At 44.0% G+C, this 21,129-nt stretch overlaps 1 protein-coding gene across 2 annotated transcripts in view; it reads right to left on the bottom strand.

Annotated features, from left to right (window-relative positions):
• Positions 1-21,129, bottom strand: part of ANAPC1 (anaphase promoting complex subunit 1) — a 146,610-nt gene that overhangs the window by 98,417 nt on the left and 27,064 nt on the right. Inside the window, exons 10-18 of one of the 2 annotated variants that reach the window (XM_040351087.1) lie at positions 16,995-17,195; positions 14,950-15,045; positions 12,537-12,627; positions 12,391-12,456; positions 12,135-12,275; positions 10,558-10,698; positions 7,398-7,458; positions 6,531-6,718; positions 6,344-6,361 (exon numbers count right to left, since the gene is read on the bottom strand). In XM_040351087.1, the coding sequence (XP_040207021.1) occupies positions 6,344-6,361; positions 6,531-6,718; positions 7,398-7,458; positions 10,558-10,698; positions 12,135-12,275; positions 12,391-12,456; positions 12,537-12,627; positions 14,950-15,045; positions 16,995-17,195 (1,003 nt within the window). The remainder of the gene's footprint in view (positions 1-6,343; positions 6,362-6,530; positions 6,719-7,397; positions 7,459-10,557; positions 10,699-12,134; positions 12,276-12,390; positions 12,457-12,536; positions 12,628-14,949; positions 15,046-16,994; positions 17,196-21,129) is intronic. The other variant, XM_040351088.1, reaches the window with a different exon arrangement.

The following is a 21,129-nucleotide window of genomic DNA, read 5'->3' as shown; positions in this document are numbered from 1 at the left end:
TAATACCTCGTCCGTGACCATCTTAGGGTTGGACTGACCCGCGCCAGCTCCAGCCCCAGATCCCGATGGCCCCAAGGCTCCCTGTGGGGAAAGCAGCGGCATAGCTTTGTCCGAGACCTCAGACTCTCTGGGGGAATCCCCACCTCTTGTACCCTCTGACCCGGATGCCATGGTACAATACCGAGGTACACCTGCTACCTATTGGTACTTGGAACTATAAAAGTTAATTGCCCAAACACCTGTTTGGGGGATAAAAAATGCTTCCTCTCCCCTAGATGACTTTTTTTTTTTTTTTTTTTTCAATCTTTTTTTTGTTTTTTTTGTTTTTTGTTTCAAATCCAGGAAAGAAAAATCATTCTGTCCCCCTGAGTAGTATTGCAAGAAAAACTATGAGATGGAAAGAAACAGCCTATTTCTAGGCTTGAAAACAGTCTTCTGAAGACTGCAATATTCTTTTTGGCCACTGTGTGTCCTCGGCGCCCCGTGCTCTTTCCTCCCCAGTTCCAATGTATCGAATGCTGTTTGGAACGAAAAAGGAAGGGCCGCCCCTTCCTTAAACCACTGACCCGCCCTTCCCCCCTCAGCTAAACGGCGCGAATTGCGCCTATAACACGTGAACGCGCGCGCCCGCCCGCCGATAGGGGGGGGGGTTGGGGGAAGGGAGCCTCTCTGCTCCAGCTGGAACCACGAGGAGGTCAGCGTTTTGCCTGCTTTGCAGGCTCTGAGGAGGAAGACTGATGGAGCATCGCCTGGAGGCTTGCAGGTAAGCATAGCTCTCTGACACACACATACACTTTATATTACACAGGCCCCACTCAAATGCTTTTCCAACACTACAAGGGAGGTCACTTCTTATGGGGAAAAAATACACATAGAGCCATCCTATCATTAAGATATGTGACTAGTTTGCCAGATGCAGCGCATAACTTTAGGCATGTCCCCTGTGACCCCCCAGAAAAAACCTGCTAAGAACCAAGTTCCGCAAGTTTTCCCCTCACTTACCTGCTCCATGCCGCAGGACTTTGCCAAGCAAGAGGCCCAATCTTCCCCCATCTCCGTGGGGATGTCTAGACCTTCAGGCCCTGGGTTCCTATGAAGGATCCACTGTCCTGGGCCCATATAGCACTCTGGCAACAGAAACATTAGGCACCCAAAGGTTTCTAAGTTCTGGGCCCAGGGTCCAGCTCTCTAAAAAGAAAAGCATTATGGGCTATACCCCAAGGGTTTGGGGTCCGGTTACTGACCACTTTAGCGCTGAGGCCTTTGGACAGAACCGGTTAGCTCACCTAATCCCAAGGATGTGGAGGCAAGCTAAACCATGACCAACACCTAAGACACTGGCGTAAAAACTGAGGTACTCCTCCTATGGGAGGGGGTTATATAGGGAGGGGCATTTCCTGTTTGAGATTGCCAGTGTCCATCACCTGAAGGTACTCCATATAACCCATATAGTAATGAATGCCGCTCTGTGTCCCGTGATGTAACGATAAAGAAAGGTAAAAAAAGTAGGTAACTAAAAGAAAAGGTAATTTTTATTGTAAATGCACATTTTTTTTTTTTTTTTAAAGAGTCTGGAAAGCATTGCACCCATAATCAGCAGATTGCTGATGCCATTGCAGGTCTCCTGCAGACTGTCAATGAAAGCTGTTGGCCTGTACCACGTACCGGCAGGCAGTTTTACACTGACAGGAAGAATCAATGAACTACCAGAGCTCTCAACAGAGCCATGGTCATTCATTGAGAACTACCGCCCGACAACTGCAAAGGCTGTTGATAGTTGTCTATTCATTCACAGAACACAGTGAATTATTGACGCAGCCAGGCAGAGAAGATCCCCCGCTAGCTGCCCGAATTGGGGAATCGGGGGGCCGGTATCTTGGTAACATGGTACATCCTGAATATGGGTGTAACATGTTACAAAACGTGAACGTATCCTTTAAGTTGTGTGACAGTCTTTTTATTTGGCTATTGCTGGTTGGACTTCCTGTACCCCCATACAAAAATATAGAATACAGGACCTGCCATTGCTGACATTCTAAAATCACTAGTTGCCTGGCTGTCTCTTACCTTAATAATTTTAATATCACTGACATGCAACTAGTACAATCAGAAGTTCATGACCCAGAGGAAGATTTAATGATATTGGATGAGTGGCGGTATTCACCAGCTTAGCCATTTTGTTAAGCATTTACCCCAACCTCTGAGATTAGGGGAGGAGCTAACCCCACTAGAACAGCTATGCACAGCAGAGAGCTCAAAGGGGACTATCTCAAAAATGTATAAATTGCTGCTCAGGGTGGACGAGTTGGAGACGCCCCCATTCATCCAAAAATGGAAAAGGGAGTTGGGAGCACCAAGGGAGAAAACTACAATTGAAAGAATTTTTAATTTGACCCATTCTTCGGCCATAGATACAAGGACCGCTGAGATTAACTACAAGTGTGTCACTGGATGGTATGCCACTCCCGACAAAATAAGGAAATTCAGAGAGGGGCAGACTGTTGGCGAGGGTGTTTAACAAGGGGGACAATGGCCCACCTGTGGTGGGACTGCCCAAAGATAAAAAAATACTGGAGAAAAATGTTGTCTTTGATTAAAGACATTACTAGGAGGGAGATAGAGGAAGACCCATGGGTAGTCCTCTTCCATGGAGGAGAAGAGGCAATAAAAGATTATAAAAAATTCACTGACCCCCCACTTATTAAATGCCGCCAAAAGGATGATCCCCAAAATATGGAAGGAGGTAGAAAGCCCACAAATATGGGAATGGATAGATTCGGCAGAGGAAACATACAAAATAGAGGAGCTGAAATATTGGGTAGAAGAGGAAAAAATAGGCTTTAAGGACAAATGGAAAAACTGGAACGATTTCAAGAAAACATGGAGTTATGTAGAAAATCTGAGAGTAACGAGATAAGAGGTTAAGTAGTAAGTAAGATCAAATCTGCCAAAGGAAGAAGATAAGGAGTCACGAGATGAGGGGGGGGGGAGGGAAGGGAGGGGGGATTTATCGTGAAGACTTCCTAAACAATTGATCAAAAGGATGCATCTTTAGCTGGCCTGGGCTGGATCAACAAAGGTTATGTGATTTTTAATCTTGAAAAAAAAAGATAAAAGAAAAGAAAAGAAAAGAAAAATACATAAAATAAAATGGAAAATAAAAATCAGAAAACCACAAATATGTGAACTAGGTGGAGCTCCTGCGCTGTATGGGATATATGTGGAAGGGAGTGGGCCGGGAAAAGGGGGCAGGGGGGTGAATGAACGTGAATACTGCAGCAAACAAAAAGGATTTTGTCCTCTCAAGACAAGGAATAGTGATGCAAAAAATATGTGAAATTGTCTGCGCTGTGAAATAAAGAAATGGGGAGGGGGAAAGGGAGGGGTGAGTGGACAAAGATCCGTGGACCTGTGGAGTGGTAAGGTGTACAGACACAAATGGAAGTGACCTACAACCAAAAGTTAAATAAGTGCAGTCTTGCCTGGACTGTATTGCAGTGAACACAGAAAAAATCTTCCAGTGTAAATGATTAATATACTGAAACTCAAAAAAATCATGAATTGGAGGTGAAAGTAAAAAATAAAAATAAACGAAACTGAAATCCTAAAAAAGTTCAAAACAGAGTGCAGTCCAAAATTCCAAACAGGTTCAAGGTGGAAGTAGGTGAATAAATGGTTGAATGTGAAAGGTTCCAGACTCAGGTAAGTGAAGGTATGTAGCCAGGTGAAATCCACACACCGTGCACCCCTCACCAATAGTGAATCTTGACAGCTTACCTCCCTGCTGACATTCAGAGCCAAATGGATTATCACTATACCAGCTTCCTATTTAGTGGGTATCTTCTTATCAGATCTCAGTAGTTGATCATACATGTAAAGATAATGGTAAAAATATTGTAGCCTTATCCTCCTGTTGGACAGGGAGGGAAATATTGCGCAAGAGAGTGGTCAGATATCCACTTACACAACTTACAGAGTGTGTAGGGAGCGTGTGCCTATCTCCACGAGCGCCGAGCTCGTATCCTTGTCTTCTTCCTGCTACCAATTTCTCCCCTTAACATCCATGGAGCCGTCCGCTCGTAGCGAGGTGTGAGAGGTAGGGGTGGAAGAAGAGAAGGGGGCACATCGCATAAAACCGTACAGCAAATAAAATTTAATAGGTCATAAAAAAAAACAATCGGTAAAAGACTCACATGGGGCAGTCTAATGGCGGTCACGTAGCCACGAGCACCGCGCTCGTCCACCGTCCGTCAGGTACTGCTCCCGGTAAATGCTCTGTTGTCCCGACGCGTGTTCGTCACATCACGTGACTTCATCAGGGGATCCCCTGATGAAGTCACGCGGGATCCCCTGATGAAGTCACGTGATGTGACGAACACGCGTCGGGACAACAGAGCATTTACCGGGAGCAGTACCTGACGGACGGTGGACGAGCGCGGTGCTCGTGGCTACGTGACCGCCATTAGACTGCCCCATGTGAGTCTTTTACCGATTGTTTTTATGACCTATTAAATTTTATTTGCTGTACGGTTTTATGCGATGTGCCCCCTTCTCTTCTTCCACCCCTACCTCTCACACCTCGCTACGAGCGGAAGGCTCCATGGATGTCAAGGGGAGAAATTGGTAGCAGGAAGAAGACAAGGATACGAGCTCGGCGCTCGTGGAGATAGGCACACGCTCCCTACACACTCTGTAAGTTGTGTAAGTGGATATCTGACCACTCTCTTGCGCAATATTTCCCTCCCTGTCCAACAGGAGGATAAGGCTACAATATTTTTACCATTATCTTTACATGTATGATCAACTACTGAGATCTGATAAGAAGATACCCACTAAATAGGAAGCTGGTATAGTGATAATCCATTTGGCTCTGAATGTCAGCAGGGAGGTAAGCTGTCAAGATTCACTATTGGTGAGGGGTGCACGGTGTGTGGATTTCACCTGGCTACATACCTTCACTTACCTGAGTCTGGAACCTTTCACATTCAACCATTTATTCACCTACTTCCACCTTGAACCTGTTTGGAATTTTGGACTGCACTCTGTTTTGAACTTTTTTAGGATTTCAGTTTCGTTTATTTTTGTTTTTTACTTTCACCTCCAATTCATGATTTTTTTGAGTTTCAGTATATTAATCATTTACACTGGAAGATTTTTTCTGTGTTCACTGCAATACAGTCCAGGCAAGACTGCACTTATTTAACTTTTGGTTGTAGGTCACTTCCATTTGTGTCTGTACACCTTACCACTCCACAGGTCCACGGATCTTTGTCCACTCACCCCTCCCTTTCCCCCTCCCCATTTCTTTATTTCACAGCGCAGACAATTAGAAAACCACAAATGATGCTAAACTGTTGCAGAGACGATTGAAGTAAACAAACCATGAGCAAGTCTCTAGTTCTGGTGAAGTCTGAAGTGGTTAAAAAAAAAATAAAAAAATAAAAAGTTCATGACCCAGAAAGCACTGAAGCCTTTGCATCAGAAAAACAGTCAAGCAAGTAGAATTTTTAAACCATGGCAGCCTACATATTTTCTCAGTACAAGGTCCATTTAAATGATTTTTTGCAACAGTCTTTAAGCATTTCCTCACATGGAACTGTTTGACACAGGTCCCTTGTGTCTAAAGTTTTGCTTCAAAACCATCTAGATTCTAGAAGAAAAATACACTACTGTGCAAGTATGAGCACTTTGCTGTTACATTCTGCACATGCACAAACTGCCTTTTTTTCAAATGCTACCATATGTTTACTGTATCCTGCAGACAGACCCACTAAGCACTTGTTAGTGATGATGGAACTTAATAAATGTAAAACTGTAACTGCATCACTTTTCTTATGTACCCAACTACAGATGCCTGTTACAATTGTTGTTTCATGAAGCTTTAACGTTCACGTTATGGCGCCGAGGTATACCCTTTATGTAAAACAATAACAATTACAACATAGTTTTATAGTTGGTAAAGTTGAAAAAAGACAGCGATCCATCCAGCTCAACCTGTGTGGGTGTATGAGTGTGTATGGATTTATGTCTCTACCACTTCTCGTAGATTGCTTTTGCCAAGATGCCCATCTAAGAGCTTTTTAAACTAAACGACACTCTCCACTGAAACCACCAATTGTGGTTCAATATCCCTTCTACTCTAACAGTAAAGAATCCCCTATGCAGTTTATGATTAAGCAGCTTCTCGTACAACTTTAGTGAACGGTTCTGTTTTAAGTGACCGAACAATATTTTCCCTATGTTTGGATCGCCATTAAGATATTTGTATATTGCAATCATATATCCTCTTTAGTGTCTCTTTTCCAGTGAGAATAACTTTAATGTATATAGTCGTTCCACATACCTGAGGTCCTCCAGTCCCCTGTTGTGATTAATAGTGAACAGTGATTACAATATCCAATTTCAAGGTATATATACATTTAGGAGAAACAAATAAAAACAACAATGAAATCAATGCAGCATGGTATTAGGTCTTTATGCCTTTATCTCCTTACATGATAATCAATAAGATTTGTAGAGCATATGCTTACATTATGAGTCCAGGCCAGTTTATCAGTGTTGTAACCCATCATATTCATAAGGCAAGTAACAAAGAGATTCCACTCTGAATGATTACTTGGTCCTCCGGGTGCATTGTGGCAGTTATACCACTTAATGAGCATTTGAACAGCTATTTCTTTTGGCAGAATGTATTTTATTGATTGCAGACATTTTTTAACTGCAAAAAAAGTGAAACAAAACAACATAATTAGACTCCATGAATAAGCACAAAGTGATACAGCAAGAAAAAATAAATAAAAAATAATGCCCATTTTTTGACACATACAGTCTGGCTCGGCCCCAACTCACACTCACTCCTATAGAAAAAGGCTTCCTATGGGAGCACTCGCTGAAAAGGAGGAGCCAGGAGCACAGGCGGGGCCCAAGAAAAAGAGGTCTTGGGACCGCCATGTGCAATTCCACTGCACAGAGGGGAAATGTATATCATGTTTGTTATTTTTTATACATATATATATATATATATTTTTTACTTTAGAATCCCTTCAAGGTGAATGGTGTGCCAGTTTGTGGAGACGTCGTTTTCTCCCCTTAATGTACAGGTGTTCATCACTGCACTTCACTGCATATACCAAGTTACTTTGCTTTTGTTTGGGTGTTGGGTCCTTACGATGTACAAGCTCCTGTCTCAGCCTATTGCTAAGCTTGAAGGATATGGGGAATGCAATGATTGTCAAAGTGTAAGCTTTGCCAAAACCCAACAATAAACCTACTCTCATTCACATTCTAAATCTATCTAACCCTGTAAAGGAAAATAAATAAATAAAAAATAAAAATAAAAATTAATATACTTTATAGTACTTAGGGTATACCTTTTGCTTAATTACTTTAAAACTTACCTAATGCAGAGGTAGCAATTTCTGGAATTGTAATCCGAACCATAGATCCATTTGTCATTTCCTAGAATGAAAAATTGACAGACAGTGCATTCATATTTATATTTAAAACATTGTTTAGTAGAGTGTGTCATAAAAATAAAGGATTACATTTAAGTATACAAATTGTAGCCACCTAGTAGGTGTCTGCATATACCTGCAGTAAAGATCAGTACCTTCTACCTCAGACAAATGCTGGGCCCTTCTGACCTGTAAAGCGTCAGCACTTCCTGCAGTGTGCCCAGCTCATCCTGCCTCCCCATACACATCCCTATTAAGCAGTAAGGGTAGACATAACAGCACGCCTAAACACTATCTGAAGTATGAGAGCTTAGCCTGTGTTTCTTGTAGCATGTAGTTTCCTATTGGGATGTGGCAAGACTCCTGCAAAAATGTAGTCCCTAAAAAAAAAAAAAAAAAAAAAAAAAAAAAAAAAGAACGTTCACAGCGTCTCCCCGCAGGGATGTAGTCCCAAGGGAGTGGGCGAGCACGCTGACTAACCCACAGCAAGAACGGCTCGGATGATGGGGGCAAGCTTACTGAGGAGGAACAGGAAGTGAGAAATTCAGACAAAGAAAAAAAACATTTAGAAGGGAAATCAAAGGAAAGGTAGGTGAGCCAACAATGCACTAGCTTAAAGGAGCCTATTTAAAAAAAAAAAACCTTTACAACCCTTTGAAGGATGGAAGAGCCTGGGGATAAGGATGGAGGAATCCAGGGCTAAGAACTGAAGAATGGAGGAGTGCAGGAATAGGAATGGAGGAGTCCAAGGATAGAAATGGCAGACAGAGAGAAGCTCTTGTGCTGTGACTTCTTACTATATGTGTGGCCTTCGTGGTGCCAGTGGCACGCTTAAGAGAGACTGTCATCATGGAGTCCTCCAGGTCATTTATACCAGAGGTAGAGGAGCCCCTGTGCTGTATAGATGGCAGAGCTGAGGGTCTCTCCTCCTGGAGTACAGGGCTGGGGATGACAGGTTGGAGAAGTTCCTGGGCTGTGACCATATACAGATGAGAGGCCTCCTCCTTCCAGGGCAGTCCAGCTCCCGCGGCCCCCTCATGTGGCTCTGCCTCTCTCTTTGCTTTCCTCTGGGCTCAGCCAAGGCCTCATCATCCTTCATGGTCACATCTCTGGCTGGAAAGGCCACAGCCAACTCAAACCCTCCCGTAGCCAGAGTACTAATGGCTCTACTCTCCTCTCCACAGAGCCCCATGTTATTACACAAACCCAACTGCCGCCACTCTCATAAGCAACAGCGCCAGCACAGACAGGCTGAGCCGCCCCCCAGCCATGGCCCTCCATGTCCCCGCCAACATGTGCACACAGCACGGCTTGTCTCTGACTCACTCCACTGTCAGCCAGGGGGAGGGGTTTGGGGAGTCACCTCCTGCTGCTTGTAAAATGGATCCAGCGGCTAGTTAGCCTCTCAGATGACTTTTAGAAGAGAGCTGACCACCTGATCTACACCTTGCTGCCTTCCCACAGCAGGACTAAATGTAAAAAACAAAATAAAAAACACACTTGCCTGGCACCCAGAAATGCATGTCACGGGTGTCGAGAGATAAGAAATGCACATACTTGAAAAGGGTAAGCACTGTCCAACTCAATATCTACATAAAAACTGCATAAATTCTCAAAAAAAAAAAAAAAAAAAAAAAACAGGCTTAAAGTAAATCTAAAGCCATATTTTTTTTTAATAGTAAGGGAATAGTTAGAACTAGTTTCAATTGCTGTATTGAACGTGTTGGACAGATTCATTGTCTCCATGTATTCTGAAATGAAAGGGGGTTATAAAGGCAAAGGTTTTTATGCATTAAGATAAAGACTTTTGTGTGTAGCAGCCCCCCTAATACTCACCTGAGCGCCCTCTCTATCCAGCGATGTCCACAAATCACTCAGCCATCTGGGACTCTCCCTCCTGATTGGCTGAGACACAGCCGCGGCACGGGGGCAGGGCGGGGCCGAGACACAGCTCTGTGTCTGAAAGAACACACAGAGCTGCAGCTCGGCTCTGTGTGTATGGGCACTCAACAGGAGGGAGGGGATAGAAGCAGCGAAGAGGGACCCAAGAAGAGGATGATCTGGACTGCTCTGTGTAAAACCACTGCACAGAGGAGGCAAGTATAACATGTTTGTTATTTAAAAAAAATATAAAAAAATTACTTTAAGGGAAAATCAAGCTGTCACTCGAACAGGAATAGAAGGGAAATCTTTCAATAGGGACACGTGTACTGTTGACAACTATTAATAGGATATTTTCCTTATTTTGTAGAGATTTCTACCTACTCTCTGCCTTGTCTATGAAAGAGGCAGGAAAAGTAAAAGGCAATTCTCCTCAAAGGAAGACCCCACAGAAAATAAAAGAAACAGGGGTGGTGTTTAACTATAACCCAATCCAAAACTTAAAAAAAAAAAAACACATTTGTCTTTAAATATACTTAAAGGGGTTGTAAAGGTAAAAAAAATGTTTTCCCTAAATAGCTTCCTTTACCTTAGTGCAGTCCTCCTTCACTTACCTAATCCTTCGATTTTGCTTTTAAATGTCCTTATTTCTTCTGAGGAATCCTCACTTCCTGTTCTTCTGTCTGTAACTCCACACAGTAATGTGGAGAAAGCCTCTTGAGGGGGGAGGGGGCGAGCAAAAGTGTCAGGACTCCCACTAACACACAGCTCCTTTCTCTATCTGTAAAGTAGATAGTGTCCTGACCCCCCCCTGCTAGGAGCCATTAGCGTGTTTGCAGAAAAAATGCTTGACGCTTGTACTTTCCATTTTTTATTCTGGCCATTAAAATGAATGCAAAACTGCTAAAAGCACCTAGCATTTAGGAGCGTTTAGCAATGTCAAGCGTTTTTCTTTTTTTCTGCCAAACTCTGCTGCTTCTGGACGCACTGGCAGTGTTTTTTTTCCCTGCCTCCAAACGCCGTGTGCATGGACACATAGGCTAACACGCAGGGGAGTTTAGAGGCAGGAAAAGAAACCACCAGACGCCCCTAGGTGCAGCTATTAAAACATCCAGTGTGTGCGTGAGGACAGTTTCTTTGGCTAAACTAAAAATCAATGCACAGCTCGTCTCTGGACATTCACAGCAATTAATGGAAGCCTGAAGTATCTTGAACAACTTACCAGTGTTAGTCTGTTATGTACAGAGTCTCTAACAGAATTAATGTACATTCCAAATTGATGAAAAGTGCAGTCATCCAAATAATTAGACTCATGGAGCCTGGAAGAATCCCGCAGCTCAGGGACTGGAGAAAGCAACCCTGCCTGAGAAAAAGAAAAAGAGAATGAATAAAGTTGTGTAACAAAAACAAAGGCCACAGATGGCTTATATGTGAAATGTACATATTTCAGAAACCAGCCAACACACACATATAAATATATTCATGATTCGGATTTTTGATGTTTTGAATTACCAAAATTGCTGGCAATAAAACCATAATTTTAAGAATGGACATCTATTGCCATAAATACTACTACATCTGCCATCCAGCAAACAATGGAAATCACACGCTGGTTGTGGAAGAAGTTTTAACACCTATACCAGGGATATGCAATTAGCGGACCTCCAGCTGTTGCCAAACTACAAGTCCCATGAGGCATAGCGACAGCATCAAGCATGACACCCAGAGGCAGAGGCATGATGGGACTTGTAGTTTGGCAACAGCTGGAGGTCCACTAATTGCATATCCCTGACCTATACAGTTGCAACAGATAAAAATACCATTAAATTCCCGGTTTATGGTCATTTTTAAAAATTGCTGGATGTGAACTTGTAAATGAAGCAAAATTTGCTTCACAAGTCCATCTCCCTGTACAATTCCTGTAAGCTTTCTCGGCCTTACAAATGACCTTTTAATAACTTAGTTAAAAGATTTAATTTCGAGTAGCTCACTGAATTGCAAATGACAATACAATAAGAAACTTTTGTTGCTTTCCAAATAGTAAGACATCAAACTAAAGTCCTTTCCACAATCTAGGGACCTCCAAACACAGGCCATGGTGTTCCAGGCTATTGCCAGATCCCCAAATGTTCCCACAATGCTTTGCTTCCGACAGAGGAAACATTTTTAGCCGCGAAAGCATTCGCAATAAGGACTACTCAAGTGTTGCATTTGTAATGCGTTTTTTGATGCGTTTATTTTCTGTTTATAACACTGTATATAGCTGGGTGCCTAGGAGGGGATGGGAAAACAGCCGCTGCGCCCTTAACAACTGATGACTCATCAGCTGTCAGCGGGGTTCCCCGCTGAATGTAAAAGAAAAAAAAAAAAAAAACAGCGTGAAGGTGTCAATCAGCTGGAGGTCCCTACTTGTCACCATATTTCTCTTGGTGTTAGGAAACCTTGTCAGAAGTAATTCATGCTGATTGCAGAGGAATGAAGCAACAGACAAAATAAAAACATAGAAACCTGATGGCAGAAAAAGACCCAGTAGTCCATCCCCCTGTATTGAGACAAGTACACTCTACAGAAGGACATGCTTTGTTCATATTTAATTTCTGAGGTTTATAACCAGTTTAAGTTAGTTTGGTTCCCACAATAGGGTCAATACTAGTGCAGGCAATACAGATATAGTTTTGTGATGAACAGTTTTGACTAAACTTTCACTATGAGATGGAAAAAAATAACACAGACAGGAAACCAACTTGGTATCGCTCAAACAATACACATTACATGAGTCTTTAAATAGAAGCATAATACCATTTCATCCATAGGGACCAAATGCTTGTTCAGTGGCTTCGTAGGGGTGCTAACACTCTCCAGTGGGGTGCTTGGACGAGGCATTGGATTAGACATGGAAAGTGATGGGGCAGCCAGTCCCTGGATGAAAATCTTTCCAACCTGCAGTATAAAATGATGAATGTCAGTATACATTTCAATGTAATTTCTAAACATGAGGCATAAAGACCCATGACTGATTAGAATTGTATTTTTAATTTGGATTATGAAGACTTACCCTAACCACCCCTGTGTATAAAACCAAGTTACCATTGTTCTCAAGTATTGCCATGGTGTCAATGCTCTAAAAAAAAAAAAAAAAACAGAAATTAATGACAGATGACCTAAAAATTTCTTAATTAGCAGAAAAGCAGCTGAAATTACCTGCACTGGCGCGGCATCCTTTGCAAAGATATTAGTAACTGAGCCAAAGATCAGCTGTGATTTATCATTGCTTTCTTCAAACTTTACCATACTGAGAAGAAAATAAATATTGTAGGTGATTCATTGTTTCAATATTTATCTAAAAACTCATCTCTCCAGCAATGATTATAAAAGAGGCAAACTAAAATATAAAATCAGCAAAAACTGTAAAGGGTATGTAACACATCTACCTGAATTGCCCACATTGTGGCTTTTATAATGTTGTCTGTATGGCATTAGATGAGCCCCCTGAGAGTTTTAACACATTATACCGTTTTTACACTTTAGCATCATGCTGTAAAGATGCCAGAAAAGGCATCAGTTACACCTGGAATCAAAGAAGTTTAACTTCTGTATTATGGACATGGGGCCAGATCCACAGCCAGGCGGCGCAGCGGAACGTAACCTATTTAGGTTACACCGCCGCAAATTTTCGGGCAAAGTGTCCGATCCACAAAGCACTTACCTTGAAATTTGCGGCGGTGTATCCTAAATCCGTCCGGCACAAGGCGGGCCAATTCAAATGGGGCGAGTCCCATTTGAATTAGGTGCGCTCCCGCGCCTGACGTACTGCGCATGCCCCGATGCTATTTTCCCAAAAATGCTTTGCGTTACGTTGCGCCGAGTTTTGTGAATCGCGGCGTGTAAAAAAGAGATGCGGCGGGAAAAAAAAAAAAAAAAGAATTTACAGCGACGCGGGAAAGAAGCGTATACTTTTACATGGTGTACTAAGTTTACACTTTGTAAAAGCAGCCCTAATTTTGCGACGGCAAACTAACACTTACGGCGACTTAACGAAGGGAAAAAGCTTTGTGGATCTCCGTAAGTGCTAATTTGCATACCCGACGCTGGATTACGATGAGAAATGCCCCCAGCGGCGGCCGCGGTACTGCATCCTAAGATCCGACAGTGTAAAACTATTACACCTGTCGGATCTTCTGCCTATCTATTCGTAACTGATTCTGTGGATCAGTTGCATAGATAGAAACAGGGATACGACGGCGTATCAGCAGATACGCCGTCGCATCCCTTTTGTGGACCTGGCCCTTGATTTCTTACTGTAGCAAAATGTGAGAGTCTTCTGCAGTAAATGGTGTTGTAGCTACAGTAGCATTGAAAAATAAGTGTTGATCCCAGGATTTATCAGACTGCCTTTATGGGATCAACCTAGAAAAAAAAAAGAAAAAGCTAGTTTGGCGGTAATTCTCCCGTTTCTTCTGCACTCCTGCAACCCATTTTCAGCAGACAGCAGGCTGAAGCCCGCTGTCGTCTGATGTCACAGAGCTGGTCTAGGCTGCGGAAATATCGCAATGATATGGTCGGGATCCACCCAGAAGCCTGGACCGACACCTGGCTCAGCGAGCCGAGAGCCAACTGCTCCCACCCCCTCCACAACCCAGTGCTCCACTGACCGTCACCAGCTCTCTGCTCACAGGGCACCAGGAACCGAGTGATCAGCTGTGTTAAAAAAAAAAAAATTACTGATACTTCTCTTTTAAATTTAAACTTCAAAGCAGAAGTTTAGGGTTATAAAAAACAAACATAAATGCTCTCACCCCTATCCTACAGCATCATATAATGTTGCAGCTTTTCCATGTTGGGTCTAAGGCCTAGTACACACGATCGGATTTCCATCGAACAAATCCATGGAATTTTGTGCGAAGGGTGTTGGCCATGAACTTGGTATGCATACAGATGGCAAAAACTTTCTCAGCCAACAAATACGAAACTACATTAGCGCTACCCTTTGGGCAACTTCTGCTAATTTTGTGCTATGGTTAGCATTGCTACTGAGCATGCGTGTTTGTACTTTGGATTTTTTTCTCCGACGGATTTGTGTACACATGATCGGCACACAATTGTTGTCAGAAAATTTGAAAGCATGCTATCCAACACTCGTTGTTGGAAAATCCAACAAAGCATACAAACGGTTGGATTTTCCGACAAAACCCTGCCATCACACATTTGTCGGAAAATCCGATCATGTGTACGAGGCTTAAAGCCTGAGAACTGAGTGATAACATGACCCCTGATCACTCAGTTCTTGGTCTTCTCTAAGCAGAGTGCAGTGATGGTCAGTCACTGCTCTCCTCTCTGTCACTCTAGTGCCAGGCTCCAGAGGGGGCTGCTGACAGCTGGAGCCAGCTGTCAATTAAACAGCTGGGTAAATCTCGACAATATGGTCGGGATCCTTCCAGAGCCTGGAGTGGCTCTATGATGTCAATGGACAGTGGGCTTTAGCCTGCTGTTGGCTCAGTCTTGCTTTACCAGAGTGCAAAAGTAAGTGACCCAGAGGAGGAGTAGAACTAAAAAGCTTTGGCCCTTACTTCTCTTTTGACAATCAAGCTCTCTAGATTGCCTAAAGAATGCTTACCGCAGTTGGTGCTGGGATTCTAGAAGAAAACACAGAAACTTCTGTCCACACAGGTCAGTAGTAATAAATACTTTAGTGGCTTGCGCGTTCTTTTCCCTGTGAATGAGAAAACGAGAGAATAAAAAGAGTCCTTTGGCTTCATTCATCAATGTTTTTTTAGAGCAAATGTGCCCTAGACAGAGCATGCTGCAAAGTAGGAAGTAGATTTTTCCATACTACAAAGAGATTGCCATTGCAACTTGAGACAATTCTTCCATCAAATGTGATAAACAAGGTAGAGTTTGAGATCCACCTTGACTATGTTTGGCATGACCCAACATGAGATATATACTTTTATACTGCATGCACACATGCTATGTAATGTGCAGGGTAACACTTGCAGGTATTTTTTAATTCTGACACAGAATGCAGTACTCCCCCTGACAATGCATGCATTTGTTTTTCTCTCCAGTGTGGTCTTTAACCGTACTCCAAAATTAAAATGTTGCAGTCTGATCACTGGGGAGCGAAGGCTTAAGTAATGCTGATGACATCTTCTCAGCCTAGGCAAAAGCACTTAAAGGAGTTCTCTGACCTAAAACTTTTAACCCCCGCTGTGCCCGGGCTGTAAAAAAATAGAAAATAAACTTTCACTTACCTGCCTACGATCCCCCGTTGTTCCGATATCGCCGTCCCGTTCTCCGTTCCCGGTCTCTTCCGCTTCCTGTGTGTCGGTGACTCATAGTGCGCTCAGCCTATCAGTGGCCGCGACGGGACATTGCTGAGGCCGCTGATAGGCTGAGCGCACTATGAGTCACCAACACACAGGAAGCGGAAGGGGCCCGGGACCGGAGAACGGGACGGCGATATCGGAACAACGGGGGATCGTAGGCAGGTAAGTGACAGTTTATTTTCTATTTTTTTACAGCCCGGGCACAGCGGGGGTTAAAAGTTTTAGGTCAGAGAACTCCTTTAAACTGAAGTTTTAGGATTGCTTTTAATAAAAAAAAAGATAGAGGTTTTGTAAGATTATACTGTTGCTAAAATTAGTGACATGTAGGGTATGTATCTGTTTTATTGCATTCTGGACTAAGAATGTAAAAGTTTGTGTCTTTAGTATACTAGTAAGAAGATGGTGCTCTAAACTCTGCTGACTGTAAGTTTTCTGCATCTTAAAGGGATTGTAAAATACTTATTTATTTTCCTTATTATTCAAGCATGGTTTTGCACAGAGCCGCCATCCTCCTCTCCTCGGGTCCCCAATGGTGCTCTGGGCTCTTCATGTGCAGCATGTCCATTGACACACACAGTGCGGCTCAGCCCCGAGTCCAGTGAGGAAGGAGAGAGCAGTGCAGCTACTTTTGGGGGCAGCACTGGATCTAATTAAACTCTGGTAATTCTACAGGAGGGGCAGCTGGGGAGCTGACAAAGGAAGGTTTTTTATTTTTTATTTCAGAGAATGCATTAAGATAAGGTATAAAACCTTTAGCCTTTACAAGCACTTTAACTGCAATTCTGCAGTTGATCCCCTAGACTCCATTCTGCAATAAACATGTACAGACAGCTAAAGCTGGGTACACACAAACTGTTTTTTTTTGTCCAACCAGCTGGTTGACCAAAAAAAAAGCCTCACAGATTCCTGCATCAACACAATGACGTGTGATGCAGGGATCTCTCTCGCTGTGACAGAACAAAAGTTGTCCATTTCCCGCTGAACCCAGACAATTTTCAGCCTTTGTGTACCAGGCTTAAGTGACTCAGAGAAGAGACACTCCCTGCTCCCTGTGTCTAAATTATACAGCTCTAGGAAAACTCAATGCACAAGCCAGCAGTTACTGCTAGTGTGTCTTAATATGCATGCCAGAGTACTTTGAGAACACAAGAAAGACTGTATTTATAGTTTATTTCTAAAATAAAGATATTTTATTTTACAAATAATTAAAATTAGGGAAATGAGCAGTTGTAAACATTCAAAGACATTATTAAAATTGAGCAAAAACACACACACAAATACATTTATTATCTGGATACCCATTGAGACAACAAGATTCTCTGCACATCTTTACCTTGTACTAGTCTCTGTCCACAGGTGGTCAAGGCAGAGCTCGGGAACAATGGGTTCTGTTTCTGGAATAAAGAAATCGCTTGAAGTACTGTTAGGGGAATGGGAGATTCCTAACCTCTTTGGAGAAGGGGTGTAACTAGAGAAATTAAACCTCTGTACGCCAGAAAAGGATTGCACACCTAAAGCCGGGGAATGGGAGCGGCTGTAAGAAAGAGAGAAAGGAGGAAAGGAAAAAAATATATTTTTACAAGGTTATTCTGTCAGCCCTTAAAAAAAAAAGAGATTTTTAATACAGCTTACCTGTAAAATCTTTTTCTTGGAGTACATCACGGGACACAGAGCGGCATTCATTACTATATGGGTTATATGGAGTACCTTCAGGTGTAGACACTGGCAATCTCAAACAGGAAATGCCCCTCCCTATATAACCCCCTCCCACAGGAGGAGTACCTCAGTTTTGTAGCAAGCAGTATGCCTCCCAAAATGGTCCTCAAAAAAAGAGGGGTGGGAGCTCTGTGTCCCGTGATGTACTCCAAGAAAAAGATTTTACAGGTAAGCTGTATTAAAAATCTCTTTTTCTTTATCGTACATCACGGGACACAGAGCGGCATTCATTACTATATGGGATGTCCCAAAGCAATGCTTACAATGAGGGGAGGGAGAACATCTCCAAGACAAAAGGATTTAATTTAGAGATATACTCAAATCATAATAAATCCAACTTAGTTGAGAAAAATAAAAAATTTTAAATTTAACTCGAACAAGAGGAGCCCCCGGAATCCGAGGGTCTCAAACTGCAGCCTGCAGCACTGCCTGCCCGAAGGCAGTATCAGTATTCCTTCTTACGTCCAACTTGTAGAATTTTGTAAACGTGTGGACAGAAGACCAGGTTGCCGCCTTGCAAACTTGAGCCATAGAGATCTGGTGGTGTGCTGCCCAGGAGGCGCCCATGGCTCTAGTAGAATGAGCCTTTAATGATACTGGAGGAGGCAACCCTTTCAAGCCGTAGGCCTGAGTGATTAATTGCTTAATCCACCTAGAAATGGTGGACTTTGCAGCTGCCTGCCCCTTCTTGGGCCCATCCGGTAGAATGAACAGCACATCTGTCTTCCGGATCTTCTTTGTAGCTTTAAGATAGGCCTTCATGGCCCTGACAATATCCAAGGTATGCAGCAACCCTTCCTTTCTGGAAGTAGGTTTAGGGAAGAAGGATGGTAATACCAAATCCTGGTTCAAATGAAAACTGGATATGACCTTCGGAAGGAAGGAAGGATGAGGGCGGAGAACGACCCTGTCCTTATGAAAAACAAGATATGGTTCCTTACAGGATAAGGCTGCCAGCTCCGAAACTCTTCTTGCGGAAACTATGGCAACCAAAAATACTAACTTCCTTGTCAGTAGAACCAAAGGAATATCAGCCAACGGCTCAAACGGTTGTTTCTGTAAACTTTGACAGAACAAGATTTAAATCCCACGGACAAAGCGGGGATTTAACTGGAGGTCTAATACGTAAGACCCCTTGAAGGAAGGTCTTAACCAGCGAGTGGGTGGCCAGCGGCCGCTGAAACCACACTGACAGAGCAGAAATCTGTCCTTTGATTGTGCTTAATGCCAATCCTTTATCCACTCCTAGCTGGAGAAAACTTAATACTCTATCGATGGTAAATTTGCGAGAAAGCCATCGCTTGGACTCACACCAGCCTACATAGGCCTTCCAGACCCTGTAATAAATCACCCTAGAGACCGGTTTCCTGGCTCTGATTAGGGTAGAGATTACTTTCTGAGACAGACCTCTACCCCTGAGAATCAGGGATTCAGCTTCCAGGCCGTCAAATTTAGATGCCGTAAGGCAGGGTGGAGGATCGGACCTTGCGATAGCAGGTCTGGCCGTAGAGGAAGAGTCCAAGGGTCTCCCACTACCATCCTTAAGATTAGTGAGTACCATGCCCTTCTGGGCCATGCTGGAGCTACCAGGATGACTGGTATGTGCTCCACCCGGATCCTGCGCAGCAGGCGGGGTAGTAACTGGAGCGGGGGAAACGCATAAAGAAGTTTGAACTGATGCCAAGGGCAAACCAACGCATCGGTTCCGCAGGCCATCGGATCCCTTGAGCGGGACATGAACCTGTCTAGTTTCTTGTTGAGTCTCGATGCCATGATATCCACGTCCGGCACTCCCCATCTTTGGCAGAGTGCTTGAAAGACTAGTGGATGCAGAGACCATTCCCCCGGCCATAGAGTCTGGCGGCTTAAGAAGTCCGCCTGAAAGTTGTCCACTCCTGGAATGAATATTGCCGATATGCAGGGCACATGAGCCTCTGCCCATAGAAGAATCAAGCTCACCTCTCTCTGAGCGGTTTGACTCCTGGTTCCCCCTTGGTGATTTATGTGTGCCACGGCCGTGGCATTGTCTGATTGAATTCTCACCGGGAACCCCTGCAATTTTGACGTCCAAGCCCTGAGGGCTAGTCGAGCAGCTCTGAGCTCCAAGATGTTGATGGGCAACTGCTTCTCTGGCTTTGCCCAAGTACCTTGGCGAGTGCAACCATCCAAAATTGCTCCCCAGCCCGTCAGGCTGGCGTCTGTGGTCACTATCTTCCAAGCCACTGGGCTGAAAGACCTCCCCTTCAGTAGATTCTGAGGGTCTAACCACCAACACAGACTTTGTCGGACTCTTGATGAGAGCGGCAACGGGATATCCAAGGCCTGTGGCCTTCTGCTCCATGCTGACAGGATGGCTGCCTGTAGGATGCGAGTGTGGCTCTGGGCGTATGGTACCGCCTCGAATGTGGCCACCATCTTGCCTAGTAACCTCATACATAGGCGAATAGTCGGTTCTTTCTTGCTTAGAACCAGTAGGATTAATTCCTTGATGGCTTTTACCTTCCTCAGAGGTAGGAACACTCCTTGTTGTTCTGTGTCTAATCTCATGCCGAGATATTCCAACTGCTTTGTGGGCTGGAAAGCTGACTTTTCTCGATTTAGGACCCAGCCGAACCTCTCGAGGTATTGGACCGTGAGGGCCACTGCTCGCTCCAAGCCGGGAGACGAGTGATCTATGACTAGGAGGTCGTCCAGGTATGCTAGGATCGTGACCCCTTGGATCCTTAGTTTGGCTAGGATTGGAGCTAGGACCTTCGTGAACACCCGGGGGGCCGTAGCCAACCCGAAGGGAAGCGCCACGAATTGGAAGTGACGCGAAGCCACCATGAAGCGTAGATATCTTTGATGTGGCTGATAAATTGGAACATGAAGGTAGGCATCCTTTATGTCTATGGACGCCATGAAGTCGTCCTTCTGGAGTGTGGCAGCTGCTGACCGCACGGATTCCATCCGAAATGAGCGGATCTTTAGATATGCATTTACCATCTTTAGGTCCAAAATTGGCCTGACATCTCCATTGGATTTTGGGATGATGAATAGGTTGAAGTAGAAACCCAGCCCCTGTTCCAGGACTGGTACCTCTACTATTACTTCCTGGGAAAGTAGATGATCTAATGCCGATCTTAATGCGGCTCCCTTTTCCGGATCGTTTGGAATCCTCGACTTCTGGAAATGAGGAGGAGGAAACCTTAGGAAATCTAATTTGTAGCCTGTGGCCACGGAAGACCGTACCCACTCGTCGGGAATGCTGGCTTCCCAAATCTCTGAAAAGAGTCGCAGCCTTCCCCCCACCTTCGTGGGTGGGGGCGCCCCTTCATAAGGTTGGCTTGGGGGCTGGTTTTGCTGGTTTGCGAAACCACTGCCTTTTGCCTCTAACAGCCTGTCCTTGTGATCTGCTGTTGAAGCCGAAGTTTGCTTTTGCAGGAGGCCGTCGATACTGCTTGGCATTAGAGGGCCCCTGCCCAGGGGAATACTGTCGTTTAAACGCAGGTCCCTGAACCTTCTTAGTTGGCAAGAGAGTACTCTTGCCGTTTGAAATGGTCTGAATGTATTTATCTAGGTCTTCTCCGAAGAGTCGTCCTCCATGGAAGGGGAACCCTACCAGGAGCTTCTTGCATGGGGGCTCAGCCTCCCAGCTTTTTAACCATAAGAGTCTTCTCATATGGATAAGGGATAACGATAAACGTGACGCTTGCTGGATAGAATCCTTGATTGCGTCTACCGTAAAACATATGGCCTTAGGGACATCCGAA

The sequence above is a fragment of the Rana temporaria genome, chromosome 4 (assembly GCF_905171775.1).
Source record: "Rana temporaria chromosome 4, aRanTem1.1, whole genome shotgun sequence".
Taxonomy (NCBI): domain Eukaryota; kingdom Metazoa; phylum Chordata; class Amphibia; order Anura; family Ranidae; genus Rana; species Rana temporaria.
Note: the sequence above shows the minus strand (reverse complement) of the source record. Positions and strands in the feature narration are given on the sequence as shown.